The following is an 18,448-nucleotide window of genomic DNA, read 5'->3' as shown; positions in this document are numbered from 1 at the left end:
GAATGTTCAAATGCTTCTGGCTTACCTTTAAAGGGAACCTGAGTTTGGTCTGCAACTTTCCTATATTTACCCTTCTGTAGCTCTTTTATGGATTTGTCTCTGGTGAAAATCCCGAGATTTTAAGAAATCCCAGACATCAACCACTAAATTCTCAGCTTTGGCTTGAAGTACAAGAACTTTTTTTTTTTTTTTTGTCTGAAGAGGGTAATGATTACACTTACAGACGGTATAATGAAAAAGCACCAATGCAGTTTATTTTAATGCTTCTAATTCACGAGAGTCACTTCTTAATGCTACAGCAGAAGTCAATTCACCAATACTTAATTTGGAAAGCACAATCAAGAAAGACTCCAATTTTTATTGGGACTACACAACTCAGCACAGTACTAGGCACCATGAATCTAGAACAAAATTCCGAAGTACGCATGATACAAGTAGATCTTAAACTCCAGAGGATCCATGAACCTCTGAAAAGTGTATATACACAAAAGCTGTGTAGTGTGTGCATACATTTTTCTGGGGGAAGGTCCCATGACTTCAATCAGCTTCTCAAGGGGCCCAAACAGTACACAGGAGAATTCTAATCTCCTCCGTATTTCCAATAAGGGAAGCTATGGACCTCGGAAAGTTCACTTTCGCACATCTCAGAGTCCGTTTTCGTGGAAAGAGGGTGGAAAAGAAAACAAATGAACGTAGCTCGCAAGGACTAGGCAGGGAAAAACTCCAGAGTGTTATTTACTTTGTAAGTTTAGTAACATGTTCTGGGTTAGGGAGGGGAAGTGGGGATGTAAGTGCTAAGGGAAGCTGGAAGCAAGAAGACTCCTACGAGCTTTATCAAGTCCTCACAAACACCACACACTTTAGTATGAATAAAGCAACAGCAAGAATTTAAAATGCAATGTAACGCAAGTCCAATTTTTCAGTTTCGGCATATTAACAACTTATTTTTATTTTTGAATTATCACAAACTTCAATCAGAATACTTTAAAAAATATTATTCTGCATGCGTTTAACAAATCTGACAAAGGACAAGTACCCAGCTGACTTGCATTATACTATGAAGTTTTACCTGAACGGCCGGCCAATTAACACAGATTTAAAATCATTAAGTACAGGTAACAGTGAAAACTTCAATGCATTATTCTGCTGGCATCCTACCACTAGGCACACGTTCATGTAACAACACTACTAGCAATTACCCTGGAGCACGGGCAGAATGCGGATGGAGGAAGCTCCCTACCAAGCAAGTTTAAGGGACTAAATGTCCTCGACGTCGTCATCGCTACTGAGGACAAAGCTGCTGCCTGTGGAGAGGGGCCCTTCATCTTTCACATTCCCCACGCCCCTCACTGTCCCTCTCTCGTCAGAGTCGTCAAACAGCTTCTCACTGGAATCCTCGTCGTCGAACAGCTTCCCGTTGGAATCATCCTCTTCGAACATCTTTTCGTCCACGTCTTCATCTTCCTTGACCTCTACTCCTTCTTCCTCGTCCTCTTTGTCATCCGAGTCTTCGAACATCTTCTCGTCAGCGTCTTCGAGCCCCTTTTCATCTGCGTAGTCTTCGTCCTCTTTGTCGTCTGACTCGTCATCAAACACCTTTTCGTATGTGTCTTCCCCTTCTTCCTTGTCATCGGACTCTTCGTCAAACTCTCTCTCGGAGACTTCCTCCTCAAACACTCTTTCGGAGCTGCTATCTCCAAATTCCGATTTGTCAGAGTCATTGTCTTCAAACTCCCTCCCGAGAATGTTTTCACCAAACTCCCTGTCGGAGCCGTCCTCGTCAAAATCCTTCTCGAGGCCGTTCTCTTCAAATTCTTTCTCGGAGCCGTCGTCAAACTGCTTTTCGGAGCAGTCTTCTTCGGATTCCCTTTCCGAGTCGTCTTCGTCAGACTCCTTTTGGGGGCTCTCGTCCTCCTCATACTCCCTGCTGGGGCCATCTTGGTCAGATTCCTTTTCAAGGCCATTCTCTTCATAATCATTTTTGAGCCTCTTCTTTTTGGATTCCCGTTCGGGGCCATTCTCTTTAGACTCTGTTTTAGGACCACCCTCTTCGAACTCTTTCTCAGGACTGCCTTCCCCGGACTCTCTCTCAGGGTAGTCTTCTTCACGCTCTCTTTTGGGGCAGCCTTCCTCAGACTCTGTTTTGAGGCGGCCTTCTTCAGATTCTTTTTGGGGGTAGCCTTCTTCAGCCTCCTTCTCGGGGCCACTCTCTTTGGCATCTTTTTCAGAAGCGTCTCCTTCAAATTCTCCCCCATCTTCGGTTTTTTCAAACTTCTTTTCATCGATAGGTTCTTCGAATGCCATTTCATTTGTGGCTTCTTGTGCATTCATTTTAGATGTGCTAGGGTGCTCTGAAAAATGCCTTACTCTAGAAGGCCCTGCCCTTTCCAAAGCACAAACGGAATTCGAACGCCGGAGGCCTCTGTTGGCCTCGGGAGCATTGAGGAAAGCCTCCCATCCTCTCAGCCGTTCCTCCCTTTCTCTTGTGGTCTCTTCCACCTGTGGAGAAATGGGCATTGCCATTAAAATAAGTCTGAGGCACAAAGAAGTAACAATCTCAGTTAGAGAGTCCGATGGACCTGGGTTTCAATCTCTAGCCCTCACTCACAGGCTGTGTGACCCACCTCAACACTTCACCCTCTCTGGGCTGTGTTGCCTCCTCCGTGAAGTGAGGACATTAATACCCCTTGACACAAGTACCTGATCTCATAAGGCATCTCTTCTCAGGAAATCAGAGCATTTCGCTAGCTTCAGTTTTCAAAACTTTACATCTCGATCCACTAGAGTGGATCTTAAAATCATTTAAATAAATGCCCAACACCACAGTCCTGCTGAAATGTTTCATCAGTGAAAAAGTTAACATCTGAACTCTCTCCGTACTTACCACTCTTCTGAGCACGCCTCAAAATTCCACGCTGAGAAACCGAAAGACTAAAACATTTTTCTTTCTAGGCTCTGAATGCAAAGTATTATTTGGAAGAAGTATCGTTACATTGTTAAACTGAACCCGAAACTCATCTTGAAGGACCACTAGATCGGTATTTGTTGGTAATGATACAATTTATGTGCCCTCGACAGCTGCAGAATTTACCTGATAATCTGTAGTTCCATCCCACGCCTGGGCAGTGATTTGACGGCCACCAAACCACCTTCCATCGAGAGTCTGAATACAATAATCAGCTTCCTCTGGATCCCTGAAGGACACAGAAGCCACACCATCTGGGTGTCTCTAGAAAGGGAAGAAAAAGAAGGAATGAATGAGAAAACTAAAAATAAAACATACACTTTGACAAAAGAGGTATGCAGTAGTATTCTTTCTGATGATTTAAGCTTCAAGGTTTTATGTAAGAAGCAATTCTTCCTTTTTACCCCTTGAAGCTAGCTGCTTCTTGTTTTTTAAAGATTTTATTTATTTGAGAGAGATAGCGAGAGAGCGCACGAGCGGGGGGGGGGGGCAGAGGGAGAAGCAGACACCCCGCTGAGCAGGGAGCCTGATGCAGAGCTTGATCCCAGGACCCCACGATCATGACCCAAGCAGAAGGCAGTCGCTTAACCAACTGAGCCACCCAGGCGCCCCAAAGCTAGCTGCTTCTTTAGCTTAATCTTGTCTATCAAGAACCAAGCACGATGTCCTTGGAAATGTTTCTGCTGACAACACCGTCTAAAGAGAGGCAAGATGGTATAGTTGTTAATGAGTGTGGACTCCCAAGTCAAATAGCCCTGGGATTAAATTCTGGCTCTGCCACTTAACAGCTGAATGACCTTGAGCAAGGAGCTCGCTCAATCTCTAAACTTCCAGCTTCCTCATCTGTAAAATGGGTATAATAGTATCCACCTACCTCAAACGATCATGAGGATTAAATGAGGTAACATATAAAGTAGCTCATATGCAATCAATAAACGGCGACTCTTTTAATTATTGTGTGTCGATCTTGGAAGTACAAAGAGTAAGAAGGGGAACATACAGAAAAATATCTTGCTTGATCGTTCTTCTTCAAACACGGAGGAGGAGAATAATTCACGAAGATAGGGAAAGGTGGGCAAACAGGGAACCACAAGGTCTCACACATCTTTCTTGTACTTCCTTTCATCTGATTGTATACTCCAGAGTGATAATAAAGGGAAATCACCAAGGCATACCAAGTCCACCAAAGCCCTGACTGCCGATCCACGTTCATCTAATTATTGCTAACAGATGACTACCACAAGATAGCAGACCTACCATACAAAAACATGAATCCAAAATTTGGGACATACGGCCATCTGGGAATGACTTATCAAATGGAAAGAACAATTGCTTTAGGGATCATTTGTCTAAGCCACAAACTTACATCAAAGAGAAGGAGCTTCCTAATTTGTCCAAACTTTGAACACTCTACTCGAAGGTCTTCTCTGATTTCATTCAGCACCAATGGGTCATCCTGCAAACATACACACGATTAAAACAGATCTGCCCCCTTCTTTAAACACAAACCCTGAGAAATCAAATTTCTTGCTTTGACAACAAACCAACGTACAGAAAAAGGTTTTACTTAAAAGTAGTTACTCTTGTCTGCAGTCTACAGAATTTTAAAAAGTCAAAACCAAAGGACGTTGGACTAGCAAGGCTGCAGCTGCTACCCCAGCTGGAGGAAATGGCTAAGCATGGCAGGCAGCAGCGGGACCGCGCTGGGGCAGCGGGGAGGGGGCAGCGAAGGGGGGGCTGGAAATCCCAAAGCACAGCAGTTGGAAGGGCAGGAAAGGTCCTCTGGCACACCGGAAGTCAGACACTGCTAATTCCTCTGTTCTGCACGGGCATCCTGACTGTAGTGACCAGAGCCCTCTGCTTTGGGTTTTGCATAGATTCCCATTTACAGAAATGCTGTAATGGGGAGCGACATATCCCTTTCAGTGACTAAGATAGTTCTTTGTGCCTCCAAGATTCTATTTTAACTCACAGGGTAAACCTCCCTTTTAAGGATTCCTGTTCATCTTGTCTCCTACCACACTGCAACAGAACCACACAAATAAAAGAGCTGCTAAGAAGCACACAATAAAATACATTCTCGGGGCGCCTGGGTGGCTCAGTGGGTGAAGCGTCTGCCTTCGGCTCGGGTCATGATCTCGGGGTCCTGGGATGGAGCCCCGCATCGGGCTCCCTGCCCAGCAGGGAGTCTGCTTCTCCCTCTCCCTCTGTCCCTACCCCACTCCACCTCCCATCCCCACTTGTGTGCTCTCTCTCTCTCAAATAAAGAAATAAAATCTTAAAAAAAAAAAGTACATCCTTAGCTGTTGCTTTCTTGCAACTGTGAGTCTATTAAGGGCACTCAAGTGTTGCTGCTTCTGGTGGTCTTGAGTGCGGGGGCGGGGGGCCTCTCCACCCCACAACAAAAGGGTGTAAGATTACCTGTAGGGATTAACAAATCTTTCCCCAAGTCCCAGTGTATGAAAGGGGCTCATCAAATGTTACATTATCAACTTGAATTTCAACTACATACACATATAAACAAAACATCCTATAGATGAACTTCTACTAAAGTAGACTTACGCTTTTTAGGAAACACTTAACTTCACCTTGCTCACGGGTTTTTATTTTCCTCACCAACTAAAGAAGAACTGCAAAGAACAAAAAAAAAGTGCCTTTTCCCTCCTAAAGTTCTCTCAAAAAGCAAAAATAAAGAGCTGGTAGGCAAGGCAGTTACTGACATCAAATTTAAAATAAAAGAATATCCTATAAATCTGAGCCTTCTAAAAGTACAGCTGGATTGCCCCCACTTATAAAAGCTCATTTTGGAGAAGATGCTGTTTGTTTTATATAGATTTGTCAGCCCTGAGAGGAATGGGAACCAGAGCATAAAAGGCACATGGTGGCCTTGAGGGGTGTGTGTGTGCGCGTGTGCATGCGTGTGTGTGTGTGTGTGGTCGGCTCCTATCAGACTGTGTGCTTTCCGAAGGCAGGAATCTGGTCTGAATGTTTCGTCTGCCGCACAGAACCCAGCACAGGTGTTTCCACATGGTGAATAGCCAATAAAAAGCCTTTTCACAGTTAGAAAAACAATTCCCAATACCTTAACTTTATTCACCAAGGGAAATCAGGATTATAGTAAAAACATACAAAAGTGTTTCAAAATATTTAACAAATTTAAGTGTGACTCCACTGTGGGGCGGGGGCACCACTCTCTTCATTTCTATAGCAAAGTCTCAGTGTTATTCCTACAAGCATATCAGATTTTAGCCAAAATCTTCCTACACTTCCGTTTTCATTTATACCAACTTGAAAAACTAATATAGCCTCACTGCTGTTTAGTAGCCTGAGGCTTAACAATAACAATCCCCTCCTCTAGGAAAACTCTTTAACATAGCTAAGAATGGAAAATTGCTCACCACAACACTTGGCAAGCGATAGACTTGAGATGAAAATCAGACAGATGCACTGAAACCTCCTGCTCAATACTCCTCATTTCTTTTTCGGGGTGGTGTTCTGCTTTCCCAGAAGGAAATAAACCGTATTTCTCACTCCTTTCCAATCTAAACCTACACTGGCCACGACGGTGGCCACTAACCGCATGTGGCCACTGAGCACTTAAAATGTGGCTAGTCCCAATTGAGGTGTGTTCCAGGTGTGACATGAACACCAGATTTTGAAGATTTAGTACCAAAGTGGGGGGGGGGAACAACGTAACTCGTTAATGTTTTTATATCACACGCTGAAATTAAAACTATTTTGGATCTGTTGGGTTAAAGTTCATTATTAAAATTAATTTCCCCTATTTCGGGTTCTAGTTTAACTGTGGCTCCCAGAAAAACTTAAACTACCCGTGTGGCTCACATTCGCTTTCTGTTGGCCAGTGCTGGTGGACAGAATGAGAAGCCTACCTTTGCAAGACAGTCCTGGTTCTTCACCTCCTAGTATTCAAACTGGCCAGGCATGCACTTTTATTTACTTATTTTGTAAAGTTTATTGATTTTTTTTTTAATAGTAATCTCTATACCCCACGTAGGGCTCGAACCCACAACCCCGAGATCAAGAGTCATACACTCTGCTGCCCGAGCCAGCCAGGTGCCCCCAGGCATGCCTTTTTAAATAAGGCTTTGAATTAAATACTGAAAACCCTCTGAAGTTACATTAACAATATTAGCCTTCGCATTGTTCACCCTGACACCAAAGAGTTCTTTTAGGTATTTTGCTTCTCACACGGGTCAACTGTTTGTGGAGTAAAAATATATTCCACCCCCCACCCCCAAAATCTGGTTTCTTTCTGACACCCTGGGGAACCTGACAATTCAGTTTTTGTTTTCCACTACAAAGCTCAATGCTGATGACTATTCTTTCGATTCACATGGAATCTTTCGTCAAATCAAACACTCCCCCAAAACGTCCAACAGCACGTTTTCTGGCTGCACACCTTGGTGACGAGTCATATAGCGTATACACCAGCGGTGCCCAACAGGACTTGCTGTGGTGACAAATGAGTATCTGCATTATCCAATACAGAGGGCTGGTACGACTAAGGAATTCCATTTTTAGTTTTCTTTCATTTCAGTTAAATAACCCCATGTGGCTGCAGTCTACCCTACTAGATAGTCTACTATGGTGGACAGATTCATACTGACACACTTTGAAGTTCAGGCCCACAGAGACCCGGAACAACAGCTAAGTTCTTTCCCTTTCTCCCTCTCCCTCTGCCCTCCCCCCCCACCCCCCACCCCCCTGCGCACGCTCGCTCTTCTAAAGTAAATAAATAAATCTTAAAAAAAAACCCCAAACACATAACGAGATCCCTCTGTCTGACAGGCGAACAAGGACAGCACCCGGGGGTTTCTCCGGCCATAAGCTCTGAAGCCCATCCCTGTCCTCTCAGCTTCTGAAAAGAACACTTTCCTTCATTTGCAAAGATGCTCAAGAGAAAACGTGTTATCCGCGGAGTGAAGCAAAGGACTCTGCCTTGTAACAGGACTCTCATTCAATCATTCTTTCACTTTTTCTTCATATAAATATTGAGGGTCTGTAAAATAAATACATATTGAGAGTCTACTGTATGCCAGGCAGAATTCTAACCACTGGGAATATAAGAGCAAACGAGGGAGCTCCTGGCTCTCACGGAGCTCACATTCTAGTAGAGGAGATCCGATTATTTCGGATAATAATAAACGTTATGAACAGTTTTTCAAACTGGTATAAAAGAAAATGGAAGTCTAAGAGGACTTTGGCTAAACAGGGTAATTTAAAGCCTCTATAACTCCAAAGTAAAGTTTACACTAAACCAGTAAGAGCGTTTGAAAAAAGAACAGAGAATTTATAAGCATGAACCTTCTGTCCTTAAAATGATCCACGGGAGGGAATTCGTAGGGGTCAAAATCAAGTAAATGTGGCGTTCTGGAGGAAAGGATAGTCATTAAGCTCGGAAAAATGAAGTCTGCACAGTGTGATCGCCAGATTCAAATTAGGTGGTCAGTGAGCAAAGCAGGGGGCAAAACACAAACACATATGCAATTACACAACAGGCTTCTACTTACCGAGGTTCCAGGTAATTTGAATTAAGTTTGCATTAATATTCACATTCAAGCGTTACAAGTATGAAATGCGTGCATCAAGGATGTCAGGTCATAGACATTCACAGGTCATGTAATTTTAAAAAGCCCGTTATTTACATGGGGGATAAAAGGAGATGAACTGTAAGAAATCTGGAGTTGTACCTAGTAGGCCAGATACCCTGATCCAGCTATGTATTCCTTTCAAATCCCTACCTGGCAGGAAGAATGTTTCAAAAAGTGTTTTAAGATTCTTCAGAATTCTACTCAGAAGAGACATCAGATGTTACAAATTGACCACATGTATCTCTCAAAATTGACCTCAAAAGATACACAGACCCCACGGTGCACCGTGAACCCTTATCACATCACTATTGTCTGGGACGGAGCTCCACAGATCACTCTGGGGTCCTCTCCAAAGGGGCTACAATGAAACTGCTGTTCTCACTGTTTCAATGCACAGAAGGAGTAAGAGGGGCTTCAGGTGCAACTAGATCACTTATAAACCTGGAGTTGTACAGTACATTTTTTTTTCTCATGTAACTTGTTATCTTTATGGTTACTTGTTGCCTTTCTCTATCTCCTGTGTAGCTGGTGATCATTAATTTCAGATTCCAGGCAGAGAATAAAGCCTTGTTCTTCCAAAAATGCTGCCATGGGTCTGTGGGAAAGACCGACAAGAACAAGAGGCAGGAGGCAATACAAGGTGCTGTGGCAGTGGTCTAGGCCTCGTACGCCTCTCGCACCTCTCCAGCTCTTCGTCCTCTAGTCACTTTTACTTGATGTTCTTAGATTTTTAACATGGACAGTAAGTATTATAAAGTCCTCCCAATAGCCACGAAGGCACTGTGTGCAAGTCAGATCTCGAAAAGCTACCGTCACCAATTAAACATTGGGAGCTGTATTTCTTGAACCTGGGTTTTTTTTTTTAAGGATCAGGTCTGTAGCACCAAAATGAAGTTCTCATTTGCAAGTGTGAAATGACTCCCCACCGAAACCAGCCCATTCTTGTGGAAATGCACTCAGAATCCACAAGCAGTGCCCAGAAATCGTTCAGTGATTATATTTTTAATGATTTCTTCAAGTAGCTGCCGTTTGCGGCCACGGTGTGGGTGTTAACAGTGTTCCCTAGGGAACAACAAGAACCCTGGGCTAAACACGGGAAAATCCAAACGCTTCGATGGACTCTTACTTAGCTCTATTCTCCTACCTTGCCAGCTACGTGGATGTGTAGGATGTGACAGGAGAAAACACGAGGCGAGGCAAGCTTTGGGCTCCCTTGAAAGAAAGCACATCAACGTTTCCATCAGCGGGAATATCACCTCCTACCTCAAAATCCATCGGATGGAACATATTTTTGATGATGACAACTCGCTCGTGGCGCATTCGGGATGGGCCGGCTCGTCTCTCAGGTCTCCAGTCCAACTGCCTAATGCGATAAAACAGGAACAAGAGACTGAATTTTGTTTCATACTTGTGGGAGAGGAGAAAAGGAGTTGTTACAATCATCCTCTGTCAGGTACTTAATGATACTAATTATCTAGTTTAGTCACAGTACCCACTGGGAGACTTTCGGAAGTAGTAACGTTACTGGGTGGGTGAAAGACAGACCCCGTGTCTGAAATCCCCAGAATGGATCTTTTTTCAGAACTGCGGTCTGGTTACAAACATTCCAGTGAGACTCCCGTAAAGTGCCAGTTATTCAGTATTTATGACTATCTGGTATGTACAACTACACTTTGAGGGCAAAAAGTAAGTTCAAATTGTATTGGTTTTTAGGCATTTTATGATCACAAAGAACAAATTGCATTGAAATATGTAAAACTACTGTTACACAATCTTAAATTTTATTGCTAGGTGTCTACATGAAATTGGTAGGTATCTAGTCTAACTATTCCTGTAAAAACTATAGGACATCACAATTCAACTCTTTTATGATCACTGTATCACTGGTTTGAGCACAGTGTTAGAAACGTTATTACAACTCACTCTGATAAAAAAAGTACTTAACGCTTTAGCTCCCCGTGTAGCTGACGTCAATTCACATCAAAAATGAACTAACGGCTCTGGTATACAAGCCTAAACTATTTTATTTAATCTGCTGTTCAACTCCTTCCAAAGAGATGGCCTTCTCATCTCACTGAAGCCCATGTTATATTACAAATACACACTCCAGAAAAGAAAAACACTGCCACTGGCAGATCATCCTACGGTGCAGATTGATGAAGGTTTCTGATGATCTAACGAAATTCTTTGAAAACAATTTATACGTACATTTGATGGAACAAAACTAGGGGGCTATCCCAAAACACACTCTAGGATATTTATACGAAATCTTTCAAAAAGGGAAAAACAACACAAACTTCTGTTGCAGAGACAGCTTTTTCTTGTAGTCTTTGCACTTCTTCTTCTTCTTTGAGGCATCATATTCCCCCTTCAGTTGAAACTTTGCCACTTCAACATGTAATTTGTAGCCTCTAATTTCATCTTCATCCAAGAGTTTTAACGCAAGATCCACAGATTCCCTCTTTATAAAGGTAAAATGAGACAGTCAGGAATTTACATGCTGAAATGAAACTTTGGGAGGTTTTTTTAGACGAACGATGACTATACATACAATAAAGATTTCATCATAACTACCTCCTTTGAGATAAAGAACTCTAGGCTGCCTTATCAGGAAACCTGCACTCTAGACACAGCTGTCCTCAACCAGCTTTGTGAACTTGGGCAAGTTATTCAATTTCTTCATCTGTAAAATGGGAAGAGAAATGCCTTCTTTGCAGGGTTCTTGACAAAATCAAATGAAAGAATGCACATAAAGGATAGAGACTGGCATACAGTAGGTGCTCAATAGATTACATTATTATTGGAATAGTAGTATTGCCTCTTGGAGTCTCAATTTCTCAACGAGGCAAATGGACTTGTGTGACTTCTAAGGTACATTCCAGTTTAAAATTCTAAAGTATTCCTACTCAAAAGACTAGATGACTCGAGGAACTGGGAATAGCATAGCCAGCCTTTAATTTTTTTGTTCACCAATTAAAATGTAGGTCTGTGATATAGTGTGAAGATGATTATCTCACGACTTGTACATTAAATACATCTGTGGATTCTGGGTTCTACACAAAGAGGGCAGTTGTCAGCCCTATGCAGAGTCAAAGATCTGAGAACCTGAGGAAAACAAAAAATAACTGAACTTAGCTGCACAATCAAATATGGATCTTAGAACAATTATATATTTTTAAAAGATTTTATTTAGAGAGAGAGCGCGTGTGCACTCGAGCATGTGAGCATGAGTGGGGGGGAGGAGGAGCAGCGGAGGAGAACAGAGGAGGAGGAGGAGTAGAGGGGGAGGGAGAGGGAGGACTCCACACTGAGCATAGAGCCCGATGCGGGGCCCCATCTCACAACCCTGAGATCATGACCTGATCCGAAACCAAGGGTCAGATGCTTAACTGACTGAGCCACCCAGGAGCCCCTTAATTATATTTTTTTGGAACTTGATTTACTGGTTGGCCAATCTTGCACTTTTTATCAAGTTACTCAAAACCCCACTTTTCTCTTTTAACAAATTAGAAAATCCAATCAAACTCCCTAAGAATCTGTTCACAGATTTTTTAATAACCCTTGAAGAACTTGTAAAACTCTCCAATCTCCTTGTATTTGAAAATTCATAACTACCTATAACGGCCATTCTCACGGATGGCCCATTCACATTCAAGAACCAGATTCAAAACGTATCTTCCCAAGAGCTGTCAGCTTAACTCTACCCCTTTCCGACTTCACTGAAACGTTTTACACTCACAACACACCTGTGGTGTTGGTACTGTTGTTTTTTTTTTTAAAGAGTTTATTTATTTACTTGAGAGAGAGAGAACACATGAGAGGGGATAGGGTCAGAGGATGAAGCAGACTCCCCGCCGAGCAGGGAGCCCGACGCGGGACTCGATCCTGGGACTCCAGGATCATGACCTGAGCCGAAGGCAGTCGCCTAACCGACTGAGCCACCCAGGCGCCCGGTACTGTTGTTTAATCACTTTGATTTTACTCTGTAATTATTTTCACCTTCCGTGACATAGGTACACGTCATCGCTGTGCACATTTCTTCTGTATTCTGCAATAATGCATAAAACATGCTCCTAAGGTGGGAGATGTTCCAGAAATGGTGACTGCCTTTGACACTGAGCTTTCCCTGTGCAATTAACTGATGGCACCATGAATACGTAAAGTTCTGCAAATTTCTATTAATAGCAACAATCTCTCTTCTCTCCCATTCACAATACATTTCAAAGCAGTAAGCATAGCTACCATCTCCTTTATGGTCTAATTCAGGGCTCAGAAAACTTTTGTCAAGGGCCAGTTAGTAAGTATTTTAGGCTTTGTGGGCCACGTGGTGCGTGCTGCAGCCACTCAACTCCACTGCTGAAACACAAAAGCAGCCATAGACAAATGAGTAAATGAATGAATGAATGAATGTGGCTGGGTTCGATAAAGCCGTATTTACAAAAACAGGCAGTGGGCTGGAGTTTGCCAAATCCCGGTCTAATTCATTCCAGTGGGTAAATAAAATGTTGCCGGCTTTCTTTTCTTTGTGGATTTTTAAAATGTGTTCTGAGTCCTCAAGAGATCTCTGCAGTGAGAAGTCTTTTAAGACACAAGAAGCGCTTCAGTCATGTAACTTACATAATACCTTGGCCTGATAACATATTTGCCTACAACAAGTAAATAACCTCACCAATGCGATACACACAGGCACAATCTGAAATTTTAGTTTTCCTCATATCCTGTTTTGAATAGTTCTCAGTCTTGGCTATCATCTATATGAAATTACAGCCCTGGTTCTTGAGCTAAAAAATGAAAATACAAGAAACTTATTTGACCACGTTAACTAACCTTCAAATAACAGCAAAGACCATCTCCTTTAAGATTTCCTTGATTATCTTTGTAAAGTTTGACCTTAAATTCTTCCGTTTGAGGATCTCTCATAATAATGCCAAACTTGGACATGAGCTGTATAAATTCATCCACTGTAATGTCTGGAGGCAAACCTGTAACATTAGGGAAGAAAATTATAAAAGCATGTACAGTAACAGTGAAGGTTACTTAAGCATTCTACCAATTAGAAATCTACAACTTAGGGGCGCCTGGGTGGCTCAGTCGTTAAGTGTCTGCCTTCAGCTCAGGTCATGATCCCAGGGTCCTGGGATCGAGCCCCGCATCCGGCTCCCTGCTCCGTGGGAAGCCTGCTTCTCCCTCTCCCACTCCCCCTGCTCGTGTTCCTGCTCTCGCTATGTCTCCGTCAAATAAATAAATAAATAAAATCTTAAAAAAAAAAAGAAATCTACAATTTAGATGAGCACAAGTTTGATTTTCTAAATATATGTAAAAAATCTCACACCTATAGAATTGAGGAAATTTCATGTTTTAATATATTCAAATATACATTAAAATCATGCTTTGCTTAAGCCTTTTATCACTGTGGGAGCAAACTGCCATAAGTTACCTAAAGCAGACAGAATGGATGGCATACAAAGTTACACACTCACAATGTTTCTTAGTTTTGTTAGTAAACAAAAATGTATCCATTACAAATGTCAATAGCTGAACAAAAAAATGACACAATGATAAAACACAGACTTTAGAGAAGCTGAAAAGTAAAAATCACTTCGTGAAAAACCTCAAAATCAAATATTTTCTACTCTAAATTTGTTTAAGAGGTGGGGGCGTGCCTGCCTGGCTCAGTTGGCAGAGTGCAACTCTTGATCTCAGGGTGGGGAGTTCAAGCCCCACGTTGGCTGTGGAGCCTACTTAAAATAAACAAACAAATAAATAAAAATAAGAGAGTATACGTACCAGACACATATACATTTGTATTTCTGTCTTCTTCAACGTGAAACCATCCTAAAAATCAAAATTAAAAAAAAAAAAAACACATGCAAGAAAAGGTAAGAGTCCCATTATGAAATCTTGACAATGTACCAGTTTCTTGAAACTTCCAGGACTCTTTTCTTACCCTTAGAACAAGAGAGACTAACTCAAATCACTGTCCAGCTTTCAAAGTATTCGGATCTTTGGACACTTAATTAGTTTCAGAGCCTTATCTAAAAAAGGAGAGCTAGTTATCTTGGTTCTTTATGATTCTGCAACTACCTTAAAAAAAAAACTCATCCTTGCACTGTCTTTAGGCCCTGCATGCATAAGTTGCCTCTGACTCCAATCTACTGTGTTAGACATGGCCAAGCAGAGGCAAAACTGCCTTGAGTTCAATTTAATTAAACTCAAAAACCTGTAAGAAAATTACCTTACAAACAGAACTTTTGATAATAGCTCTATTTTGCAAAGGAAGAAACTGAGGCACAGAATTGAAACAGCCTACCCAATGCCCACAAATTAGTGCGGGAGCCAACATATGAACCCAAATAATAATTTAAAAAGCCCCTCATCTTATGATTCCTTCAAAACTATTGTAATTCTCCAAATAGTAACCATATACACACACACTAACATTTAAAATTTTTACATTCATGTTTTGCAAGCTAAATCCACTTGCCTGATTCGGCCTTTCTCTTTTCTCCCCTCTTTTTGGGATCACTGGGTTCAGGGGTTTTTCTTTGCGGAGGTTCTTCTGCAGTCCTAGCACTGACTTCTTGTACGTTTGCAGTAGAGCTAGATGCCCCATCATTAGAAAAGCCATAATTGGCCTGATATGTAGCAATGAAATCTTCAGTGATCTAAACAAAAAATTCAGCACACACACATATAGAAATTCAAAACTGATTTCTTCCCATAAAGAGTTTACACTGTGTTCAATTTCAGCATATTTGGTTATACAATGGAACACAGAAGTGTTTCTGCAGATAACGGTTGTAGTAAATAGTGTAAATGCAACAACAGTCACCCTACACAGAAAATGTGCATAAAATGATTAAAAAAAAAAAGACATGGGTATTTGGGTTATCAAACACAAAATTCTAAGATACTACTGGCATTTTAAGTGATGTTGGCGAGTTTTCTAGTTGTTTCATTTATAAATCGCTACCTCTCTACAGTCTACTCGACTAAGGCTACAAGTACATACAACAAAGGATGTCAGATAACAATAAAACAGAACAAAAACCAACAGTCAACTAATAATCTAACACCAGAACCAATTTTTCTTTTGCTATAGAGATACACAAAAGTATACACACACTAAATATTTGAGTATCTGTATGCAGAGAGCACGCAGAATGGAACTGATTTGGTATATAGAGAATAGGGCTAACAACTGTAAAACTAAATGCTTATTTTACCTCCATCACTAGTTAAATCACACTATCATTTAGTGTCAGAAGAAACTAAGAACAAATTCAACTCACATCTATATTCCCCGCTTTTAGGGGGGGGGGGGGAAAAGCACAGTTGCACAATGAAAGAAACGGGAGTTCTTCCTTTATTCTGGTCAATGTTACACACACCCAGGAGTGGGGAAAATTTTAAACTCAAAAGTTTCAAGAGGTATGGGCTTCCATAGCATAAAAAGATAAGCGTCACAAATGAATCCATTATCAGACTGTTGTTAAAAGTCCTCAGAAACCAAATCTGCTCTGGAGCTGGCACGACCAGTACAAGCAAAATAATAAATTTAACAATGTGGACGGAGTGGGGCATACACACAAATACAAAATGGAAAATAAAAAAGTTGAAATAAATAATTTTTAAAGGTAACAGTCGAATTACGCAATGGAGACATGGTTTATATTACCAGCTTGCGAGTCGATTAGTGTGCTACTAGTATCTTTTCCCACCCACATGAGACTTTGATTAACAGGGTACTTTTACCAAAAAGTTTACAGAACCAAGTTAACACCGGTTACGCTACTTTCAAGCTGGAATAAAATAGTTAACAATTTCCAAGCACTCTAAACAAATATACATAGATCTTTTCCACGCCATATTCTGTGCCTGTGGTTATATGGTTCAAACACACATGCCCAGGGACAAAATTGGATAGGAAAGAGAGGTGCAAGACAAAGTTCAATCCGTAAAGAGATACACATGGCTACTCTTTTTCAAACAGAGAAGCTGCCTTTTGCACAAAGTATATAAGCTAAACAAGTATCAGAATTCCTAGGATAAGTGAGGTTGGCTATCTGAGATTAACAGCTACTAAATTTGCTCCTGGTGTTTTTCCTCTTTGCAATAAAAAGCAGTCATCAATGCAATAACCAACTGTGACCTTCACAGACAAAATTAATAAGGCATAGACAAGACTTCAGAATTAAATTACATTTAAGACATCTCCGTAAAGATTTATGTTTCTCTACACATCGGATCTGCAACAGAAACAACAAAAAGAAACGTCACTATCCATGGGGCTCTAACTCAGGACCTCAGCAAAGAAAACGGAAAAGGGGCGCCTCGCGAGGCTGGCCAGGCGGGCCCGCTCTGCAGTGGCGCCCGCGCCACTCTCCTACCTTGGGGAACCAAGCCTTCTTGTCCAGGTCCCACTCGTACGGGGTGTCAGCCGGCTGCTGCCCGAAAGAATCGGGTTCTCCACTGGGATCCTGCTGGGTGTCGCCGTCCTTGGCGTCGCCGTACAATTCTTGCATTCGCAACTGCTCATCAAACTCGTCGTTCCCATCCAAGTTGTTGCCGCTCATGTTGCCGACTTAGGCAAGGGACAGGGTCCGCGCGAGCAAATAGGAGCAAAGAGGCCGAGATGCAGCCGGAGACTACAGAGAAAGGGAGGTCAGCCGCAGTCGGCCCGCGCCCCGCCGCCCCCCGGCACGCCTCCCCGCGGCGCCCCAGCAGCCCCCGGGAGGTCGGGGCCGCCCGGCGCCCGCGCCGCCCCCCGCTCCGCCCGCCCTCCTGCCGCGCGCGCGCGCGCCCGCACCCGCGCGCGCCCCAGCTTGCAGCCCGGCCGCGCCGCCGCCCACCTGGCTGGCTCCACCGGGCTTCAGCGCAGCTGCTCGAGCCAGGGCGTGGCGGGAGCGCGCACGCGCGCCGCCGCCGCCGACCGGGTTTGAGACGCCTGCAGCCCCCGCGGCTCCCGCGGCCCCCACGGCCCTCGCGGCAACGTCAGGAGATTGCTGGAAAACTGAGGCCCGCTCAGGCTGACGCAGTCGCCATTGTCGGCACGTCGCGACGTCGCTGGTCGCGCCGACACGCCTCCAGTGGCGTCAACAAGCGCCGACGCGGCCTGGCGGGAGGGCGGGCGGGCGGTGCGGGGTCCTATGGGCGGGGCGTCGGGGGGGGGCGCGCTGCTATCGCGCGCCGCTGTCACGCGCCGCTGCCCACCCGGGCCTCCTGGGCGGGACGGGGCGGGGTGCGCGGGGCCCGCGGCGCCTGGGGACCTTGGGTTCCGCGGGGGCTGCGGCAGGCGGCAGCCGGCAGCCGGGGGCGTGGGAATGTTCCCACTCGGCGGGCGCCATCTTGGGGGAGCGGATGGGGCGGGCGGGATGGGTTTGTGTTGCCGAGAAAAAGCTGGGCCTCCTTTCCCGGTTCCGCATGGGAAACGCGACTTTGGCTTGTTTCTTTATGATTTCCCGAGGATCGGCGCCGGCTCTTGTTCATCCTCTTGGCCTAAGCTCCGAGCACAGGGTGTGGTGTCTAGTGCGGAGTGAGTGAGTGAGTGAGTGAGTGAGTGAGTGAGTGAATGAATGAACGAACGAACGATGGGTGGGGACCAACCTTCTTTTCCCAGCCTCAGGCCCCTCCTTTATCTCTCTGATACCTTCCCAGGCTGGAGATCCACTCTGGAAAGGCGTGGGGGGGGGCGGGGCAGCAGTTGCCTTTCTCTGGTACACCATGATTCAGAGGTGCTCAACCTCCAAACCAGAAACTTAAAACATCCAAGTATAAACACCACCTTTACTGGCCCAGTAACTTCGGGTTTTTTGTCTTTCTTTTAGAAAAGCACAGAATATTTTTCTTCTACACAGCTTTTCCCCAAATT

General features: G+C 43.6%; 1 protein-coding gene across 3 annotated transcripts; it reads right to left on the bottom strand.

Annotated features, from left to right (window-relative positions):
* Positions 1–229: 229 nt before the first annotated feature.
* Positions 230–17,666, bottom strand: HTATSF1 (HIV-1 Tat specific factor 1). 3 transcript variants are annotated; one of them, XM_045883161.1, is made up of 10 exons: positions 17,430–17,666; positions 16,968–17,225; positions 15,062–15,242; positions 14,365–14,412; positions 13,405–13,559; positions 10,875–11,038; positions 9,841–9,940; positions 4,332–4,421; positions 3,092–3,229; positions 230–2,499 (listed from the first exon to the last, which is right to left on the bottom strand). In XM_045883161.1, the coding sequence occupies exons 2-10, from the start codon at positions 17,151–17,153 to the stop codon at positions 1,258–1,260; spliced, it is 2,304 nt and encodes a 767-aa protein (XP_045739117.1). In that variant the 5' UTR covers positions 17,154–17,225; positions 17,430–17,666; the 3' UTR covers positions 230–1,257. The 3 variants fall into 3 exon arrangements, with proteins under 3 accessions (XP_045739117.1, XP_045739135.1, XP_045739126.1); XM_045883179.3 differs by lacking the exon at positions 4,332–4,421 and having other exon boundaries at positions 17,430–17,654; XM_045883170.2 differs by lacking the exon at positions 17,430–17,666 and having other exon boundaries at positions 16,968–17,293.
* Positions 17,667–18,448: the final 782 nt, after the last annotated feature.

Source organism: Mirounga angustirostris, unplaced genomic scaffold (assembly GCF_029215605.1).
Source record: "Mirounga angustirostris isolate CCGP_5_RB_7025 unplaced genomic scaffold, mMirAng1.0.hap1 SCAF_11, whole genome shotgun sequence".
Classification (NCBI taxonomy): domain Eukaryota; kingdom Metazoa; phylum Chordata; class Mammalia; order Carnivora; family Phocidae; genus Mirounga; species Mirounga angustirostris.
Note: the sequence above shows the minus strand (reverse complement) of the source record. Positions and strands in the feature narration are given on the sequence as shown.